This window comes from Candoia aspera, chromosome 8 (assembly GCF_035149785.1).
Source record: "Candoia aspera isolate rCanAsp1 chromosome 8, rCanAsp1.hap2, whole genome shotgun sequence".
NCBI lineage: Eukaryota > Metazoa > Chordata > Lepidosauria > Squamata > Boidae > Candoia > Candoia aspera.
Window position 1 is genome coordinate 38,614,956 of NC_086160.1, and position 19,405 is coordinate 38,634,360.

Genomic DNA, 19,405 nt, shown 5'->3' on the forward strand with positions numbered 1-19,405 from the left:
TAAAGAACAAGTAGTCTGTATAGTCATATCCATGCCACATGCAGCATTCCTTGCTAACTGTAAGAAGAGAATATGAGTCAATTTGGACATGCTTTGCCCACTATGCTAGCAGATATGGTTCTGAGTATACTGACGCTACTGTATGCAACCTAGAAACTTTTTAGAACCTGAAAAACTGAAGGCAAAATACTCTAAAACAGCTTCCTATACAACAGTTCATATACAATCTGTTCCTTTAGCATGGAATACAAAAAAAAAGGTCTACTGGCTTCCACCCAAAAAAGTGTTATTTTGCATGACAGTTCAGTGCTAAGATTAAGATACTCAATGCCATCAAATTTGTTGTTTATGGAACAATATTGACAAAACAGAAGCAACACATATTTAAAAAATAAATCATACAGAAATTAAAAAACTTAATCTGAAAGACTGCGGTACCTGTAGTGTTAATTAATGCTTGAATGTCCTCAAAAGATCAAACAAGCATGAAGGTGACATAAAGAAGACTAATAATATCAGAACAAGTACACAGAATGAACAAATACAGTAGACTAGAAAAGTCATTTTCTAGTAATTCTAGACATGCAGGGAAGTGTGTTTGTACAAATTACCTTAATCTAGTGTCAACATATATTTCAGAATGACTCCACCTAAGGTTCTACTCTTTTGAGATTCCAAGCAGATTTACCCAGCTAGTTACTCAATCTAAAAACTCAGCAGCTGTTAACATCTTTCTCAATTAGAGCACTGATAATAGTTTTTAGGACACAGTAGTCCAATGACACCAATGATGGATAATCTCATGGTACAGAGATCCATCATCAGGAAAATTAAGCAAAGCACGGACTTTCTTGCTATATCCAAATAAACCCAGACCAATTGTTTTCAAAGAAAATGGAAAAGCCTACACTTCTCATAAAGATGGCTAGCAAAATTCAGCAAACTTTCCTTTAGCCTTAAGATAATGAGTAAATTAGCTAAAAGAGAAAGAAAGCAAAATCCACAAAGAGAGAAATAATGAAGTTACTTTATGTCTGGCAGAAAATAAGATTTTGAAAACACTTGGATCACAATAGAAACCATAAACTAAGAAAAAATTATCCAATCAACTATGTTTACAAAATTTAAAAAAAACAAGACTGCAAATATGTCTAAAAAGAGCTATCTTTGGGGGGGGGTATTCTATTTTTTTTTCCCTCAAAAATTTTATATGAATGGTATTTTTAAATATAACAATAGCATATTTCTTCCTCACTACAGAAAAAGGGGAGGAAGTGTTAATGCTTTGAAAGAAGTTATTATCTCACTTCTACTGAAGGGAACATAAATTCACTGGTTGGATAAGGTCATTCACTCTCAGCCAATCTACATCACAGGGTTGGTTTTAAAGATAACATGATAGAAGATCTCCATGTAAGCTGACGTGAGCTCTGGAACAAAGGCAGGATAGAAATCTTAAATAAAAAGAATAAATAAAAAGAATAAATGTATATTTTAAAAAGTAGCCTCAGCTGCCTTAAACTCATGGAACAAAAAGAGGATAGAAATATATAATTAATTAATGGCTCGACTGAATAAATGCATAAAACTTTCAAAAGTAACCTAACACCAAAATGAAATGTTAAAGTCATTTCTCATTTAAGTTGAAAATGAAGCATAATACATCAAACCTGAAGCCAAAAAAATCAGAAGACAGTGAAATTAAATCAAAGTAAGCACAAAACAAGAATATCAAAATGACAACTTATAGCTACACTGTAATTTCTACAAAGACAGCTTTATATTGTTTCTTGTTACTCCTAAATACTTATAAATGCATGGTTAACAAAAAATGTTGATAAACTTTGTTACATAGCAAATAAAGCCCCATTAAAATAGATAGCATCAATAACCTGAATGGCCCATAACATTTTAAACAATCATTAGAACCTGTATCTAAATAAATGTACATTTCTGCATTAAGAATTTATATTTAAACTAGCTTCACAAAAGCTCATAAAAATGCCTTTGATAATGTTGATAAATGAGGTTCCAGACATAATTTTTGTAGAAGTTAATTGCAGGGAGCTGGCACTAGATGGAAGGACACTCTCAACCACAATGTGCCTGGAGATACCAGTAACCCTTGCTTAGACTATCAGATCATCACACAGCACTACAAACAGATTTTTTAAATAACAAGGTGTGCCTGTTCACACACTTAAACTGATACCTTCTGCAAACACCCAGACATGGTAGGGGCTGGTGACACAGGGAGGTTGGACTAGTTTGAATCCCTTTTTATGGCTTCTGGAAAAGCTTCTGATCATGAAAGCTGAAAGCTGGCAATACATTTTGACACAGGAGACATGAGTAAGCCACAAGGTAGGTATATCTCTGTTAAAACGTCAAAGAAAACCCTAACAGTCCTGCTCACATATGTGATGTAGATCGACACACTCTGTGGTTCTCAGCCCTCCAAAAAATGTTAAGGCTTTGGTGATCAAAAGGTTACCTACCTTGCTCTAGATCTTACTGGACCATTACTCTCAGCAGCAGTAATGGTACTGCCCAGTGTCCATTGGATTGGGCTGTTTGCAAATATGAGGGCATCTCGCTTCAGGAAAGTCCATACTTGGCACACCAGCCTAAGTTTAGCAAAGACTTTCCTGGTCACAGCCTACATCTGCTGTTGAAGCAGGATCCATGAGTCCAGGAGAGCCCCTAGAATGTATCCTGTTCTTTCCAGAAAAGTGAGGGTGTCAAAGTTTTAACTAACCTGGATCCATATGACTTCTGGATAAATAGCCATTCTGTCTTGATGAAATTTAAACTGAGCCTGTTTCTTTCCATCCTATCTGTCACAGCTTCCAGACACCATGTAAAATGCACACCATCTCCTTCTCAATCAGAGGTAGTAATGTACAGCTGGATATTATCAGTATATTGCTGATACCTTATCTCAGATGACCTTTCCCAGCAGTTGCAAATATATGTCAAATAGACTGGAGGAAAGGCCCAGGAAAATTTCCAAAGAGGCACCTCCCCTGCCCTTGCCCAGGTTTCATTAATACACACCAGGTCTGCCTTTTTGTCCTTTATTAAATGGTGGAGGAATATGGTCTTGCTGAATAAGTATCTTGCATTTAGCAGCAACAGACTGAGGTCATGGTTCACAGCAGTGGGGAATAGCACTAAATTGCTGATTCCCCTTGCCTGGAACAGCCCACCAAATGCTTCCCATCATACTTCTCTATGCCAGTCACTGTAACAATCCTCCTTCAAACCTCCTTCCCTCTAGCCTCCTTGTCCTATTCTTCTCTTGGCTCTTGAGAGTATTCTTCCACCAATTTATTGTCCCATACCTCCATCTGTCTATTCCTTGTCCACTGCTAACTAAACCCACAGATTTCTCCTCCCAAGATTTCCTGTCCCACTAAATCCCTTTAATACATAGGAACCAATGTATTTACTACCCATTAAGCCCTACTGCCACTAGGACTCGGCCAACTGAGGGCACTCTAACACACATGCACTCCTGGGGTTGGTTGTCTTTACACAAATACCCAATTGCCTCATTGCAAGAGAAAATCCTCTCCTCCGCAGGAAAGAGATCTTACTCTCAAACCACAGTCTGTTCAACGGTCTGCCTTGCCTCCACATTGAAAGTCCTGGCCATCCCCTGAACCTTTCAAGGGCATGGTCACTGAAGCAACAGATGATCTCAGGAATTTTTGCTTTGCTATCCTACTGTAACTCTATCATGTTCCTTAAAAAGGAACATTAATACAATCTTAAAAACACAAGGATTATATATCCATTGATGAAAATAAACTAGGAAAACATATCCAGTAAAATTAGGCTTTGTTTTAACTTATTAATCAGAGGTGTTTCATTTTTGTTTGCTATGTTGCTTGTGTGACACTTGAGCTGGGCCAAGGCAAAGTGAAGCAGAAAGGGGGAACGCTGGAAACACCAAATGGTACTGAGTATATTTTCATATGTTCTTATATTTAATTTCACAAGTAGTCATGTATTAATCTTTTAAAAATTCTAGATAAAAAGGATGCTAATATGTGCATTTGGGCAAAAAGATGCAAAACATGTTTTAAGGATACAACAATGTAAATAATACTATAACTATGATATGGTTCACAGATGAGATTTGCATATGAAGTAGTAACACAGGGAAACCTGAATTGGAGCAATTTATTTAATCTGGCTTTTTTCTTGCTAACAAAAAATGTTCTGATTTAAATTTGGCTTTGTTTATCCAGTATCTGGTATTCCACTTACTGTAAAGATCATCAAACTGTACAATGAACAAGTGTGTGGTGTTTCACGAATCTGCGAATAGCATCAAACTGTGGGATGAAGAGGTTTGTCTCAATAATATTAATCAGACATTCTCCAATAATCACAATGAAGAAGACTGTGTTTGAGAATTTCTTGTTCCTAAAATAGTATCTGCCCCTTTGGTGAACTTGGAAATTTAATACATTTAAAATGCCGGAGACAGAATGCTGGGACAGAGATTCCCATTACTTACTTTTCTGAATGTATTACAAAATGTCAGAACAGGCAATTGAAAGAGAAGCAATGCATCTCACCTGAGAACTAAAAAATGACTGAGAACACAACTGGTTCTCTAAGTAAAGCAGTAAGCATACTTGTACAGCTTTCAGTAAATGAAGGGGCACTATCTAGGAATTACATGGCAGAGGTTTGGATTTGCTAGAAAATGTTGAGTTGGAAAACACTTAGGATTTTTTTGTTTTTTGACAAATATTTTTCCAGTAACCAACTTCCCAATAGTTTGGGAAGGGTTATTATTGCAGGGGAAATAAGGGTTGATGTTGTTGGGAAATAAGAGGCAGGAGTATTAAGTATGTTCACTGACATGAATAAATAATAAGGCAGGATAAAAATAGAATAATTACTATTATTAGACATACCATGCTTTTTTTTTGTTCAACTTATTGAGGTTTAAATGCAAAATTTTAAAAGAAATATTTACTTGTAAATTATTTTTAAAATAAAAATGTTAGTTATGTATTTTAAAGTATTTTAAGTTAACAATTACACATGCTTAAGTTTTAAGAAAATAAAATGGTCATTGGAAACTATGAACATGCTCATTTAAACACAGGGTATGTGGGAGCTTAATTCCAACCTTGGACCTGCTTTGAAATCAGTTATTTGCTCTTAATGAAAAAAACATTGTAGGAACACCAAGGATCTTTTTGTTTGTCAAAAAATCTATCTTACAAAATCTGCCATATTAGCTAATTAATTGATAATAGAAAAAAGAATGATTTTCTCATTATTTAAAAGTTTACTCTAGTAATTTTATTATGGTCACTTTTACAATTAAGACTTATTTTTAACACTGCTAAGAATATTCTGCATATCACTATAGCAAAGTTACATGATCACATTCCTAAATATTACTGAATATTTTAAAACTGCAACTTCTGTAAAATCACATCAGTATTATTTTTCAACAATTTCCATAAAAAAGAAATGCAAAATATGTAAATATTGAAAACCGTGTCACTATAGAGTGATTTACTTACAATGGAGTTTCTCTTTAGATACCACTACACAATTGAGCATTTTTAATGGAATACATTATTGATTGATTGATTGATTGATTGATCAAATTTATCACCGCCCATCTCCCAAAAGGGACTCTGGGCGGTTTACAATAAAACATAAATAAAAATATAAAACTGTAAAGCAGAATAATACATAATACAATAAATACAATAAAAACCTGGATGGCTGGAAGATCTTTATGATTTGCAGGCAGAGCTGGGTCCTTGTAAGAAACGAACCATCCCCAAGAATGGCTACTCTCTCTCCCGCCATTATATCTATCTCCCAACATATACAGATGTACAGCAAAGTTTTTATTTACATAACCTCTATAAACAGGACTGTTCCGCATTAAATATATTCCTTGAGTGTATATGTTTATTTACCATTATTTCTATGTTACTGATTCTAGGTGCATTGCAATACCAAAACAATGCAACACCAATAAAAGCAATTAACAGCAAGCACCATAACACCTCAAGTTGGCCAAGGCAACAGGCCCCCAGTAAAATGCTGGTCACCTTATTTAGCATTCAGCTCTCCAAAAGCTCTATGGAAAAGCAGTCTGAAGTGTTTTCCTGAATAATGCTGGGATAGGAGCCAGCCTGACTTTGGGCAGGAAGTTGATATAAAATGAGAGAGCTGCAACCAAGCAGCATTTCAGTGCTCTGGTTTAGCCTAGTCAAGTAGGCAGGTGGTCAATTTCGTAACTAGCTGTAACTCTCAAATCATCTTTAAGGGCACCCCATAAAGAACAAACTACAGTCATCTAAGTGGGAGATGCTAACAGCATGAGTTATTGTAGTCAGAGGCTCCTGATCTAGGAAAGACAGCAGCTGTCAAACCAGCCAAAGCTGTCAAAGGCTCTCTCCTGGGCACTTACTACTCTAGCAGGACCAACAACACAGGGTAAACCCCAGACTGCACATTTGTTCTTCCAGAGGAAATGCCACCCTGTCTAGTGCTAAAGTTGGCAGTTACCCTGACACACAATGGCCTCTGGAAAAACAGCAGCTCTGTCTTGTTAGGATTGATTCTAAGCATGTTCTGTCCCATCCAGTATCTCACAGTCTCCAGTTACCACATCAGTACTTCCACTGAATCTCCTTCTCAGCTTCAGGATGTAGATACACAACTTAGGTGTCATCAACATACCCAGCAGCTTCATGTAAATATGAAAAGGAATAGAGGAGAGTTTGCTACTGTTTAAGCTATCAATTTAAAAAATGCTATCTCTTGATTCAGAAATAGCTTCCAGTTGTATATAATTACTATCACCAAAGAAAGGAAAGCAAAGATGATCAAATATATCAGATATTTTGCTTCTAGTTTATGAGCAACCCTAATTTGAACAGCAAACTAAATATCATATAACAGGTTAATACAAAATTTGTGCAAAGGTGAAACCAAGTGATTTCCCATTTATAATTGCACAATTCTTAGTTTAGTTCTTTTCCACAAGGAGTTATTATTAACCAAATTCATATTAACTTATTTCTGAAAACTAATGGTAAATTATCAAAGCAAAAATTTGTATTACTGAAATATTCAACGCATTTCTTATTTCAAAATTCTTACGGAAATGTCTACACACATCCACAGTAAGCACCTGGACTGCAGGAAAATATTGTTAGAAGAGTTATTAGATTCTTTTTAAATGAAGAGAGCAACAGCATACCATTAACATTTACATTTTCTCTGTTAAATATATATAGTATTACCCTCAAAGTTTAGAAATATTATTTTTCATGTATTTGTTCTATAGCAATTATATAAATTATTTAGTCATGATAATAATAATATGTAAAATTGTGATTATGAAGACTCCTACAAAATATCACCAGGTGTAATACTAGGAACTGAGGACTATGTTCAAGAGAAACATAACATGTAAAGACTTCAAAGAAATGATTACAATCCTAAACCCATTAAAGTTAGACATTAATGCTAACTAAATATATGGTGGGGCTGATGTATTAATAGTCCAGTTTTAGTTGATTATACAGTATACATACCCATTAAAGGCCTGACTCTTCCCCAAGCTTTGGGGCCAGGGTGGAGATGAACTCTGCTAGTATGGGTGTTTAAGAGTTAATTGTTTATCGGGCGCCAGGGGAGTTATGTTTGGGACATTTGCTTTTAATCTTGTAAGCCGCCCAGAGTCCTAGTACAAAACAGAAAGAATCTTTCATTTGGCCACTTCAGACATAATTTCACAGGAAGTGTGTGTGAGATTGATAGCTATATAAATTCTATAAATAAATATGATGTACGTACTACTACAGGTATAGACACGTGGAAAAGGCTATTTCAATATTCATATATTGAAAATTATGCATAGTATATTCCTGTAATTAGCGTTCTCCACCTTACTTTCTTTTTTAAAACAGCAAAAAATATAATTTCTATTACATTCATGTGCTTATAGAATATATGTGCATGTGAATATATGATACATAAACAGTCCAAATGTAAAAGTTTGATTAACATTATTAGTTATTAAGCAATAAAACTCTGCTTCATGTTAGAATTTAGTTACCTGTCAATATGACACAAACTTTTGAAACCAGCATGTTCAATGTGTGTTAATTTAAGTCAGCACAGTTCTTGTTTACATATATAAATATTTCATGCCACATCAAAACTATAGTATTAAGACACATAGAGTTTTCTTTGCCTGATGTTAAGGGATCCAAAAACAAAAGTATATGGCTTAATTTTCCCCTACTTCCTTCATTTAACTTCAGATTAATCAAACCTCTAAACAGAATGAACATAGTATTTTCAAAGTTTGACTAAACAATAAAATGGCATTTTACATTTATGCTGCTGAATTGATTACTTTATCAGCTATTCAAGTTACTATTTTATTTATTTCAATCCAAGTACCACAGCTTTATTTTGAAAAACAGGTACCAATCACTAATAATGCTTAAATCAAACAATTTAATTTTAGTAGATTATACTGTTATATTGTCAATACTGTTATAAAGGGTCCTTTCCTATCCTTGTAACAGAGGACTCAGCATCATCGTGTGGAAGTCAAGAATATCTACTTCCAGGTTCTTTCAATATAGAAGCTCTTATGCCTCAATCATAAAATTCTCAAAATCTCAGTCTTTGATTTAGAAACAAATATGAAATTAAGTGAAGGAATGGGTGTGTAGCCACACTCAGAAACAGCAAAAAGAAATGAAGAGGTAGTAATAAGGACCCCACTTTTACTTGCCACATTATGCTACATCTCATTCTCCAGGGCCAATTATGAACAAAGTGTGCAGTCATTATATTGACAAGGGAAATAATATGTTGAGAGCAGGGGTTTGGTGAGTACCTAGTACAAAACAGAAAGAATCTTTCATTTGGCCACTTCAGACATAATTTCACAGGATAGAGTACTGTGTGTGCCTCCTTGAGCTCCTGAATGAAAGGCAGGATATAAATCTAACAAATAAAAGATTATTGTGCAAATAAGGCCCAAAGAGCTTTAGATTCATAGCCTGAGTTCTCTCTCTTCATGTCCAACTTCTGATACCTATTAGAGCAAAACCAACAAAAAAAGAACACAGGAACAAAGAGGGTATACAAGATCAAGGTTTCTGTAAATCTATTCCTTTAATGTCAAATTATACTTCAATGTTATATATGAACGGGGTCCATTACAATGCTAGTGGTAGATAAAGTAAAGAGGAAACAGAAACATTAGTACTACAGTAAAATTCAAAGGAATGATGCTTAAAGGAAAATGTAGAATTATCTTTAATGTTCTTTGGCAAAATCAAAACCATAAAGTATAAAGAGCGCCAGTTTGGTCTAGCGGTTAAGGTAACAGGCTAGAAACCAGAACACAGAGTTCTAGTCTCACCTTAGGCATGAAAGCTGGCTGGGTGCCCTTGGGCCAGTCACTCTTTCTCAGCCCAACTGACCTCAGAGAATTGTTGTTGTGGGGAAAATAGGAGGAGGAAGGAGTATTTAGTATGTTCGCCGCCTTCAGTTATTTATAAAAATAATAAAAGTGGAAGGAAAATAAATAAATAGTAACAAAGGGGTTAGGGTTAATTAGCTATCCTTTACCAATATCATTAATTAGCTATCCTTTACCAAAATCAGTGGACACTAATACACAAAATACACATAAATTATACATCCTACTCCTTCTCCTTTATTACTTGAAGGCAAACAAAAGAAATATCAAAAACTATTTTGTTAAACCAAAGTTCTGTTATAGAGCAGGTGGATATCCAGCAGACAGTAATGTTACAGTGGATCAGTATTTTCTATCCCACTCCAATATGTTTTGTTGTTGATTTAGGATTCTTCCTCAAACTCACAAATTCATGCAAATAATAGGAGTTATGCAAGTAACTTCTGGCAGAAGACTGAAAGCTGTAAGGTTTAATTACTTCAGCACAATATCCAGGATGTTAAACCAGTGCAACAACAATGCAATTGCAATCATGCAGCTGTTCAGGGCAAAACCTTACTGTATAACTCAGATCCATGTTGTAATGAAAGGGAGGGAGGGGAGGGGAGGGGAGGGGAGGGGAGGGGAGAGGAACAACTTTAAAGCAAAATCCCATTTACAATTATCAAGTCCAGAGTCTTGAATTGATATAACGCTGCAATCAGGAAAACATTAAGTAAAATATGAACACTGAGAAATAATCTTATCACAGTATACACTGACAGAAATCAAAGTTCCAGTTTTAAGGAATACACCCATGTGTCTATAGGAAACAAGACAAAGAAAAATAAAACTAAGAAAGAGTGTTTAAGAGAAAGTCTCCCGATAAAACACAAAGCCATTAAGGATAAAATTAGAATAAGAGATCAACAAGCTTGAGGTCTGCATAGCTTGGCTTCTCATATAACTACCTATTTTCTTGACATCATTCTACAGCCCCACAGATGCTGCAGAATTGGTTCTCAAAGACCTAGCAAAACGTGATTAAAAACATTTTGTATTGATGGTTTATTCTTTTAAGCAAAATGTTTAGAGAATAAACAACTTGTATTTTCTGTATGATATAGGCTACTATCCCCTTAAACCCAGCAAGCATAACAAATATTCTGGGATTAGCAGACTTTTAGTACAAACATGTAAAAGCATCAGGTTATTTAGCCCATTAAAAATTATTATTATACATATAGCACACACATACATAAACATTTGCTATCAGGCATCACATCAGTTATCCTCCAAACTAGACATTGGAAAGAAAATACAGATATACTCCAAAACATCTTTATTATCACACATTTTAACACTTGAAGACCGTTTCTGTCTCTCAAAACAGGTACTGTTTAGGGTAATCCAAAATTTTTTTTAAACTTACTGTAGAAAGCATGTAATAGTTTTATCTTTTATTTGAGACCAACCCAGAGACAATCATATCAATTTTTATCAGCAATCTTGTGTAGTAATTATTTTGAAATGTAAACCTAATCTCCTATGTAAATAAAAATTAGTCTCATCACTAACACTGTATGAGCACTGAACACAAGGTTTACACACAGAACATTTACAGATCCAGTTAAATTATTTAAATTATATGAAGCTAATGTCTAACCATATACACAGATACAGATGTACATGCACTATGACCTTCTACAAACGAAGACCAGAATGTTTATTTTATTTAATCTGTTGGTTTCCTGGTTCCAGAGCTAAGTGCATCTGTATTGTTACAGTGAATGCAAACTAAAGTCAAGAAGTGATGTGTGTACTCCTAAAATATTTAAATCAAGTATTTTATGCCAATAGAAATACTGAAAGATAAGTCAAGTTATAAAATACTGAAACCATATTGTGCATAAAAATAAATCTCTTAAACTCTGATTACAGTACCAAGGGCCTGATTGACAACCAGAAAAGGCAGCTGTGGGAATTCTCTTCTTGTATATGACAAACTAATATTGAATTATGAATGTTCATTTTTTAAAAAATGTGAAAAGCTTTGAAATATAATCTGAAAGGCTAGAATATTTTCAAGATATACTGATGAGCCCAAAGTAAGAAGTTTCACGCTGATTTCAAGAAAAGATTACATTTTGTGGATTTTCTTACAGTGTTCCCCTACACAGATGCAGCAATGCTTCAAGACGGATTTTAATGTATACTACAGAAGGACGTTTATGTAAATTATACAAATTTATTAATTGGAAAACTGCAGCTCTTCCTGAAATTAAATATTATACTGTTATGTTATCCTTATGAAACTGTGTATGCATTGCAGTAGGTATCAAAGAAAGCCTATCAGTTCCGTCCTCAGCGTAAAAGCGCTGAATACTAGTGATTTTTTCCCTTATATGCCTTAGCAATTCTTAGTATACTTCTTTTCTACTCTGCGCTTCAACCACCCAATCCAAGAAACCCTACACTGTTCTCAAACTGCGCTCCCATCTGCTGTTTTGGCCCAAGCAGGAGGAGGGGTCGGAGAAATAATCCAAACAGCTAATCGCGCTTTGCGCAAACCAGCGCCCCCAGACCTTGTAGGGGCAAGAAAAGACTATCAGGGCTGCGCGCGAGTGAATCTTGCCACAAGCTCGACGATTTGCTTTGCCTGTTAGAGCCAAAACCAGCCTCCCCCCCGCCCGCACGCACCCACTTGTGGTTCCCGCCTCTCCCAACTCACTCTTGGTCGCGGCGATAAGGGTCTTGCCATCCTTGAGCAGCTCTTTGATGAACTTGTTGGTTTTCTCCAGCTCCGCTTCATGAGCTCGTATCCTTTCACGGAACCAAGGACTGTCCAAGTAGCAATCGCTGAACTCCAAAGGCTGCAGTCCCATGGCTGCTGAGGCGGCGGCAGGGCTATATCAAAATACTTCAGACTATGTAATCCTTCTCCAGGAGGCTGCAGGAGCACGCCCGCCTTCTCCTCCAGACCAGAGCCGGCCCCTACAGCGCCTCACCAGGGCAAAGCAGACAGCCGCCGAGGATTGTCCCAGCACCTCTAAAAGCTGCGCGTGAGACCCGGAGGCTTTAGTGCCACCCACAAGCAATGCCACAGAAAGGACGCTGGCGGGGAAGAAGTTGGTCATTGAAAATCCCGCCACCAGCTGCACGCATCCTTGGACCGCCTCGGGTGCTCTGCTGGAAGTCGGGGCAGAAGCTGGGCTGCTCTGAAGAAACTCCGCAGAAAGGGCTCTCTTCCGCGGCCTGGCTGGAAGAGAGGACTAAGGCAGCCCGTATCTGCATTCCCTCCCCCAGTTCCGCCTCCCTCCCAGGATGAGTCTCCACTCCTGGCCTTCCCGCCTCCGGTTTTTCCGAGAGGAGCCCTATCCTGCTCCAAGGTTTTCTCGCTCGGCTCCTCCCTTCAGCCGTCCGGGTCTTGCTGCTCTCACGCTCTGGAGGGTGACGGAGGGAGACTCCCTTGGGCCCCGAGCAGAGCGTCAGCTTCAGTCGCCGCTTTCCATTCCGTCGTTCTCCAACTCTGTAGCTGCGACTTTTTAGAATAAGCCGCAGGAAACAAACGGCGACGTTATCAATCAGTCGGTCCAAAGGTCGTTCAATTTATTACGTAGCCAAAACAATAAAACGATCTCGAGCAGCGGTAGCGGCCGTTTGGGTTGCAGTTCTTGGTGCCTGTCCATGATATTTTCACGAGGGTTTATTTCTAAATAAATGAATTTAAATCCCCCCATCCCGCCGCCACGGCAGTTAGACTAAATTAAATCAGTTTTCCGAATCTTGACCGTTAAAGCAAACTCTCCCAACTGTTGGATTTCCTGGCAGCCCCACACTTATAATTCACCCTGGAAAGCTCTGGTACGCACTAACTCGGGAGTAAGTCCACTGCATTCAGACTAGGTTATGAGTGTGTATGCGCGTGTGTGCGCGTATCTACTGAGAAATAAGCCTTAAATAAATAACTAGATACAAATGTGGATAAACCCAGAGTAGATCAAGCTGCTAAACACGAAATATACGCCGAGACCTGAACGCTCCTTTACTAAACACGGTGGGGGGAGCGATGACGACAAGTGTCGTGAGGCCACGCAGTACGTGGCACCGCCCCTTCCCCTCAGCCTGGTCCGCCTCCTGCCTCAGAGAGGCCTCCGCCAGCTCCTCTTCACTCTCGATCGTGCTCGGTAAGCTCCGCTTTCGTCTTTCCTCAGCGGCGACTGAAGATCTCGAGGTGCAGTAGGGAACTGCACCTCGAGATCAGTGCAGTTCCCTACTGAGTCAGTGATTGCGCTCTGGTTCCTCCTCTCCCTGGGCTCCTTCTCTTTCCAAAACCTGCCTCTTGTCAGATGAAGCCCAGGCAACTCCTGGTGACTCGGAACATTATCTCAGTTGCCATAAGCACGTGTGTAGACAGCACGAGAGAGGGTATTCCGAGCGGCGTAGTTTTGTAAGTGAGAAGCCGGAGATGTGCCTTGATCTGGGTCAGCTTCCTCTCCGCCTTGAGCTGTCAAGTAAAAGGACGTTTTACAAAGGCTGAGGTTCCATGCCATTTGTTTTTGCATGGGGCGGGAGTGCGATTGGTGTGTGAGGGCCTTAATCGAGCCTGGCATTCTGAATAAACCTTAGTAGATCGGTAGGATTACCAAATGATAATCGCTGCTCTTGACTTACCTGGCATCTTTGTTGCAAGGGAAATTGAAAATGCCAGGTGCAAAAGTAGTTCTTCTATTAATCTGACAAACACAGAAAGTTTACATGTTATTTCGTTGGTATTGGTTAGGTTTATATCCTGCCTTTCCTCCTGGAGCTCAATACTTAGCAGTGTTCCTTAACTTTTTTCTCTCAGGATCCTTTCCCATTTTTAAGAATTAGGGAGGACCCAAAAGAGCTTTTGTTTATATTGGTTATATTTATTGATATTTACCATATTAAAAATTAAAATTGACCCATTCACTGCTACTACCGCTTCTCACAATTGTTTGATGGAATTTTAATATAAATATAATATTTATAATATTATAAAAATATAATATTTTTCAACATAGGCTGGCAAATAATTTTAATTTCAAAGACTCCTAAGATCACACTTTAATAAACACTGATAAGTAGCATTCTAATCATCTGGGTTTCACCAAGAAACAACCTATAGGGTAGGTTGTAATGAAAGAGACTGAATGGCCAAAGTCCATTAGGTTTGAAAACACGATGCCTACTAACAGGAATCAGAGGTCATTAAACCTTCCAGATTTTTTGTAATAATAACCACCCTAAATTAAATTGTTAAAACGATAGATGTTTGAAGTAACATTGTTTGTTTGATATGTGAGGGTTCTTCAGTTGTGGTACACAGAACAAATATGTTGTAGAATTATTTGCTTCAAGTTTATGTTTTTTGTGCCAGCCTCCAGCTGTGGATCTCATGTCCTAGTGAAAAACAAAGTAGATCCTACAGGCCTGAATCCTGAACATCTTGTTCTCAACAATTACAGAACTAGACAGAGGAAAACAGTTGTGTTAAAAACCTGGTAGGTTTAGAGAAGTTTCCAGGATGAGCAGGATATGGCAGTAATATCTTCGGCTTCTAAGTAAACATTTGGATTATCCTGTTATTGATGTCACCCAGTACAAAATTATTCAAATCAGTTTGCAAATCATATAAGTGCTATGCAGTGTTTTAGTCACCACCAGCTGGAAGAAGTAGTATCAATGCTTTCAGTTTCCAAGGAATTTTTGTAAAGGGCAGCCTAATTTGTAACAAACGTGGCAGGGACAAGGGAAGAATTATTAAATGATAGTACTTGAATGGCTCCAGGGACATTTCTTACCCAATCTTTTGGCTGGAAGACATACAGTAGTACACCACTCCTGTCCAGGGTGCAGTATTGGGAATATGCCCCCTAAGGAACAAATTTTGCCCCACCAAAAAAAAAAATTTTTTTTGGAGAAAAGTGGTAGATATATTTACCATGCTAGCTCAGAAACTAAGAATAAAAGATAAAGAAAAGAATAAAGAGGGTGTGAAGAGGCTGACTGCAAATAAGATAACTGGGGGATAGTATTCTAGGCTTACTCAAAGACAGTAAGTCTACTTTAAATACTGAACCTATTATAACAAGATATGATCAAGCATTCTGTATGTGAACAATATTCAACATTGCCTGCAGTGGATGGAGGTTCAGCTGCAGTTGTGGCTGAAGTACATAACTCCTTTATGATAAGTTGAGACATTGTAACACATGAATCCATTTTAGCCAAATCATGCTTTGGAACTTCCTTGGGTGACAAGTTGGAGCAGGCAGTTTAATTCTACTTATTCTTCTGGTATGTTCCACACTTGGGATGATGTAATTAATGTCTGTGCAAATGTAGGCATCATATTCTTTCTGAGCAGGTCACAACCTGTTCCTGGCTGGTCACAATTTTTTAAATTATTATTATTGTTGTTATTATTATTAACTTTGTTTTCAGTCTTTTTTTATTTATGATGAGTAAGCAACTTTTCTTCCCGTAGTCCTACAGCTGCTGGCCCTGTTGCTCAGCCAACAGTCCTGAGTCCTGTAGCCCACTTGTCACCAGATGTCCAGAAACTCCAACACCTAGCATGATCTTTGTTGACCTGGGCAACAACTGATCTGGTATAGGTTTATGTAAGTTATGTCTCACCATATTGTTTATGGGAAAGACACTCTTCATCTGGCTTCTCTGATGATTTGCCTGGCAAAACCTACCTGATAATGAAAGATCCAAGAAAAGGGACAGCACCAGGCAACTACAGGCCAATTACCTGCTTACCAACAACTTTTGAATTGCTAACTGGTGTTGTAGCTGATGCAGTCCAACAGCTTTAGTTGAAAACAAGCTCTTTCCATCTGAGCAGAAAGGAAACCACCCAAACAGCACAGGGACAAAAATCAGCTCCTAATTGACCAGATGATTTTGGAAAATTATAAGAGCAGGAAGAAGAACTTGAATGTAGCTTGGATTGATGACAAGTCAGTGTTCAACTCCCTGCCACATGATTGGATAATCAAATGCCTAGAAATAGCAGGAATCAATAGAAACATCAGAAACATTGTAGAAAGATCAGTGGCACAATGGAGGACATAGTTGCTGGTCAATCATAGTAGACTGGGAGAGGTTAACATCAAGAAAGGAATCTTTCAAGGAGACTCACTATCACTCCTACTGTTTGACATAGCACTGATTCCTCTGTCAATAATACTGAACAAGTCAGGCCATGACTATCAAACATCAAAAACATCTGCCAGGCTATCCCACCTCCTTTACATGGACGATCTGAAGCTGTATGGAAAAACACCATCTGAAATGGAATTGCTGCTCAACATTGTTGGAATATACAGCCAAGATATTGCAATGGAGTTTGGACTGGACAAATGTGCCACCCTTACACAAGGTGTAAGGAAAAATAGTGAAAACTGAAGGAGTCAAGATGCCCTATGGAAATAACGTCAAGAGTCAGGATGAAGAAGATTACTACGAATACCTGGGCATTCTTCAGGCTGACAACATCAAGCACAATGAAGCCAAAAAGAAGGTTAATAGTGAATATATTAGAAGAGTAAAGAAGATCTTAAAGTCCAAACTCAGTGGTGGAAATACCATCAAGGCAATTAACAGCTGGGCAATTCCGGTCATTAGATATACAGCTGGAATAGAGGACTGGAATCAAGCTGAACTAGAAACCCTGGATAGGAAGGCCAGAAAAACAATGAAAATTAATCATGCCCTTCATCCACACAGCAACGTTGACAGACTTATTTACCAAGGAGCATAGGTGGGTGTGGAATGTTGCAAGTACATCAGACTGTTGAAGAAGAAAAAAGGGCACTGGAAGAATATATGAAGGACAGTGAAGAACATGCACTGAACCTAGTATATCATGAAGGCTTAGTTAATACCAAAGAGACCAAACTTGCCTATAAGAGAAACATATGAAGAATAGAAAAGAGATATGGCAAGGCAAAGTATTACATGGCCAGTACATAAAAAAACTAGAGGCAAAGCAGATAACAACAAGACCTGGCAATAGCTAAGAGCAGGAAAGTCAAAGAAAGAGACAGAGGGGCTAATTCTGGCTGCACAAGACCAAACCTTAGGAACAAATGCATATAAAGCCAGAATTGAGAACACAGCAACACAAAAAATGCTGCCTCTGCAAAAAAGTTGAAGATACAGTGGACCACCTAGTTGGCTACTGCAAGAAGATTGCACAGACTGATTACAAACAACGGCATGAGAAAGTAGCAACCATGGTCCATTGGAATATCTGCAAGAAATACCACTTGTCTACAAGCAAGAACTGGTAGGACCACAAACTAGACAAAGTAATAGAAAATGAAGAAGCTAAAGTATTCTGGGACTTTAGAACTCAAAAAGACAAGCATCTGCCACACAACACCCCAGACTTAACAGTTGTTGATAAGAAAGACAAAAAAGTCTGGATAGTGGACATTGTACTACATGGAGACAGCAAAATAGAAGAGAAAGAACTGGAGAAAATCACAAAATAGAATAGATAGACCTGCAAATAGAAGTAGAACAACTATGGAAAAAGAAAGCAAAGATGGTACCAATAGTAATAGGCACCTTGGGTGCAATTCCAAAACATCTGGAGCACCACTTGACCACAATCGGCATTGACAAAATCACCATCATTCAATTGCCAAAAGCAGCTTTGCTTGGAACAGGCTACATCCTCTGACAATACCTTTACTATTATTAAACAACAACTGCCTATCTCAGGTCCTTGGGAAAAACTCGATAGGTAGACAAAAATGCCAAATCCAGTCCAAACATCTGGCTGACCACATGACCAACCATGATTTACTATATTTATATGCCACCCAACTCCCAGTGATTCTGGGTGGTTTACAATTGTTAGAAACCTTGAAAATACAAAAAACAGTCATCCTCACCCAAGGCAGGAGATCCAGACCTATAGGATTGTCTAGGGTGGGAGCCATTTGAATTTTGCCCTTATTCCAGAGGGCAGGTGCATTGTTTAATCAATGGAATCCAGAGCATGCCAACCCTGCTAGATCGAACTGGCTGGGCAGATACTGTGAGAGACAGGTGGTCCCTCAAGTAACCAGGCCATATGCCTGTAGGGCTTTATAGTTGGTTTAGCCAGAAAATATGGAGGTAGCCATCAGTTTTTAAAGAAAGGTCCATCTTGAATTCCAAACATTTCCTTCCTGATTTACCAATACTCAAAAATGTATAATGCCGACCTAATTTAAATTTAAGGTGCTGATGTTAACTTTTAAAGTTTTCAGTGATATGGAGTTTGGGACCGCTTTTGTTCATATGTTTCCTTCAATTTGTTAAAATCTATGGAGGATGTCTTGTTTTTTTATCTACTAGTAAGACCAGATTGGTTGCTGGGTATGAGAGATACTCTGGCAGCTCCACAATTATATTGTTCCTTCCTCTGGATTTATTCAAGTCCTTTAGAAGTATGTCTTAAAAACCATGTTTCAGATTATATTTAGTAGTATTTTATGCCACCGTTTATTACGATTATGCCATTGAGTATTACGCAACGTTTTTGCAATAATGTACCTGTATAATTTTGTATTCCACCGTAATGGAATTTATTGTTATATGATGATGTACGCTTTCCTGAGTTGTGTGCTGTGTGGGCAGCTATATAAATTGATTGATTGATTAAATGTTATCACTTTGTTAGGACTTTAAAATAAGTTCTAAGTTAGGACTTATTTCAAATAAATAAGCACATAATTGTTTGAATTGAACATATTCTTTTATCTATTGTGTATCTAACTGGATTTGCCTAGTCACTTAATTTAATCTTCATTTCTTTGGCCAATCTTGGGTACTTTTCAGAGAATCGTGAAATTCCTTGAACATATTGTGATTTCATTACATCTGTTCTTTGAA

At 37.7% G+C, this 19,405-nt stretch overlaps 2 protein-coding genes across 4 annotated transcripts in view; one reads left to right on the plus strand and one right to left on the minus strand.

Moving 5' to 3' along the window:
- The window catches only part of ARHGAP10 (Rho GTPase activating protein 10), a 122,258-nt gene extending 109,537 nt beyond the window's left edge, over window positions 1-12,721 (minus strand). Inside the window, exon 1 of the mRNA XM_063310545.1 lies at window positions 12,213-12,721. Within this exon, the coding sequence (XP_063166615.1) occupies window positions 12,213-12,366 (154 nt within the window). The 5' untranslated portion in view covers window positions 12,367-12,721. The remainder of the gene's footprint in view (window positions 1-12,212) is intronic.
- Window positions 12,722-13,651: 930 nt separating this feature from the next.
- Window positions 13,652-19,405, plus strand: part of PRMT9 (protein arginine methyltransferase 9) — a 31,819-nt gene continuing 26,065 nt past the window's right edge. The window contains exon 1 of one of the 3 annotated variants that reach the window (XM_063309833.1): window positions 13,652-13,668. The gene's annotated coding sequence lies outside the window, so the exon portion shown is untranslated. Of the gene's footprint in view, window positions 13,669-13,829; window positions 13,932-15,953; window positions 16,132-19,405 lie in introns of those variants that run through there. The other 2 variants (XM_063309832.1, XM_063309830.1) reach the window with 2 other exon arrangements.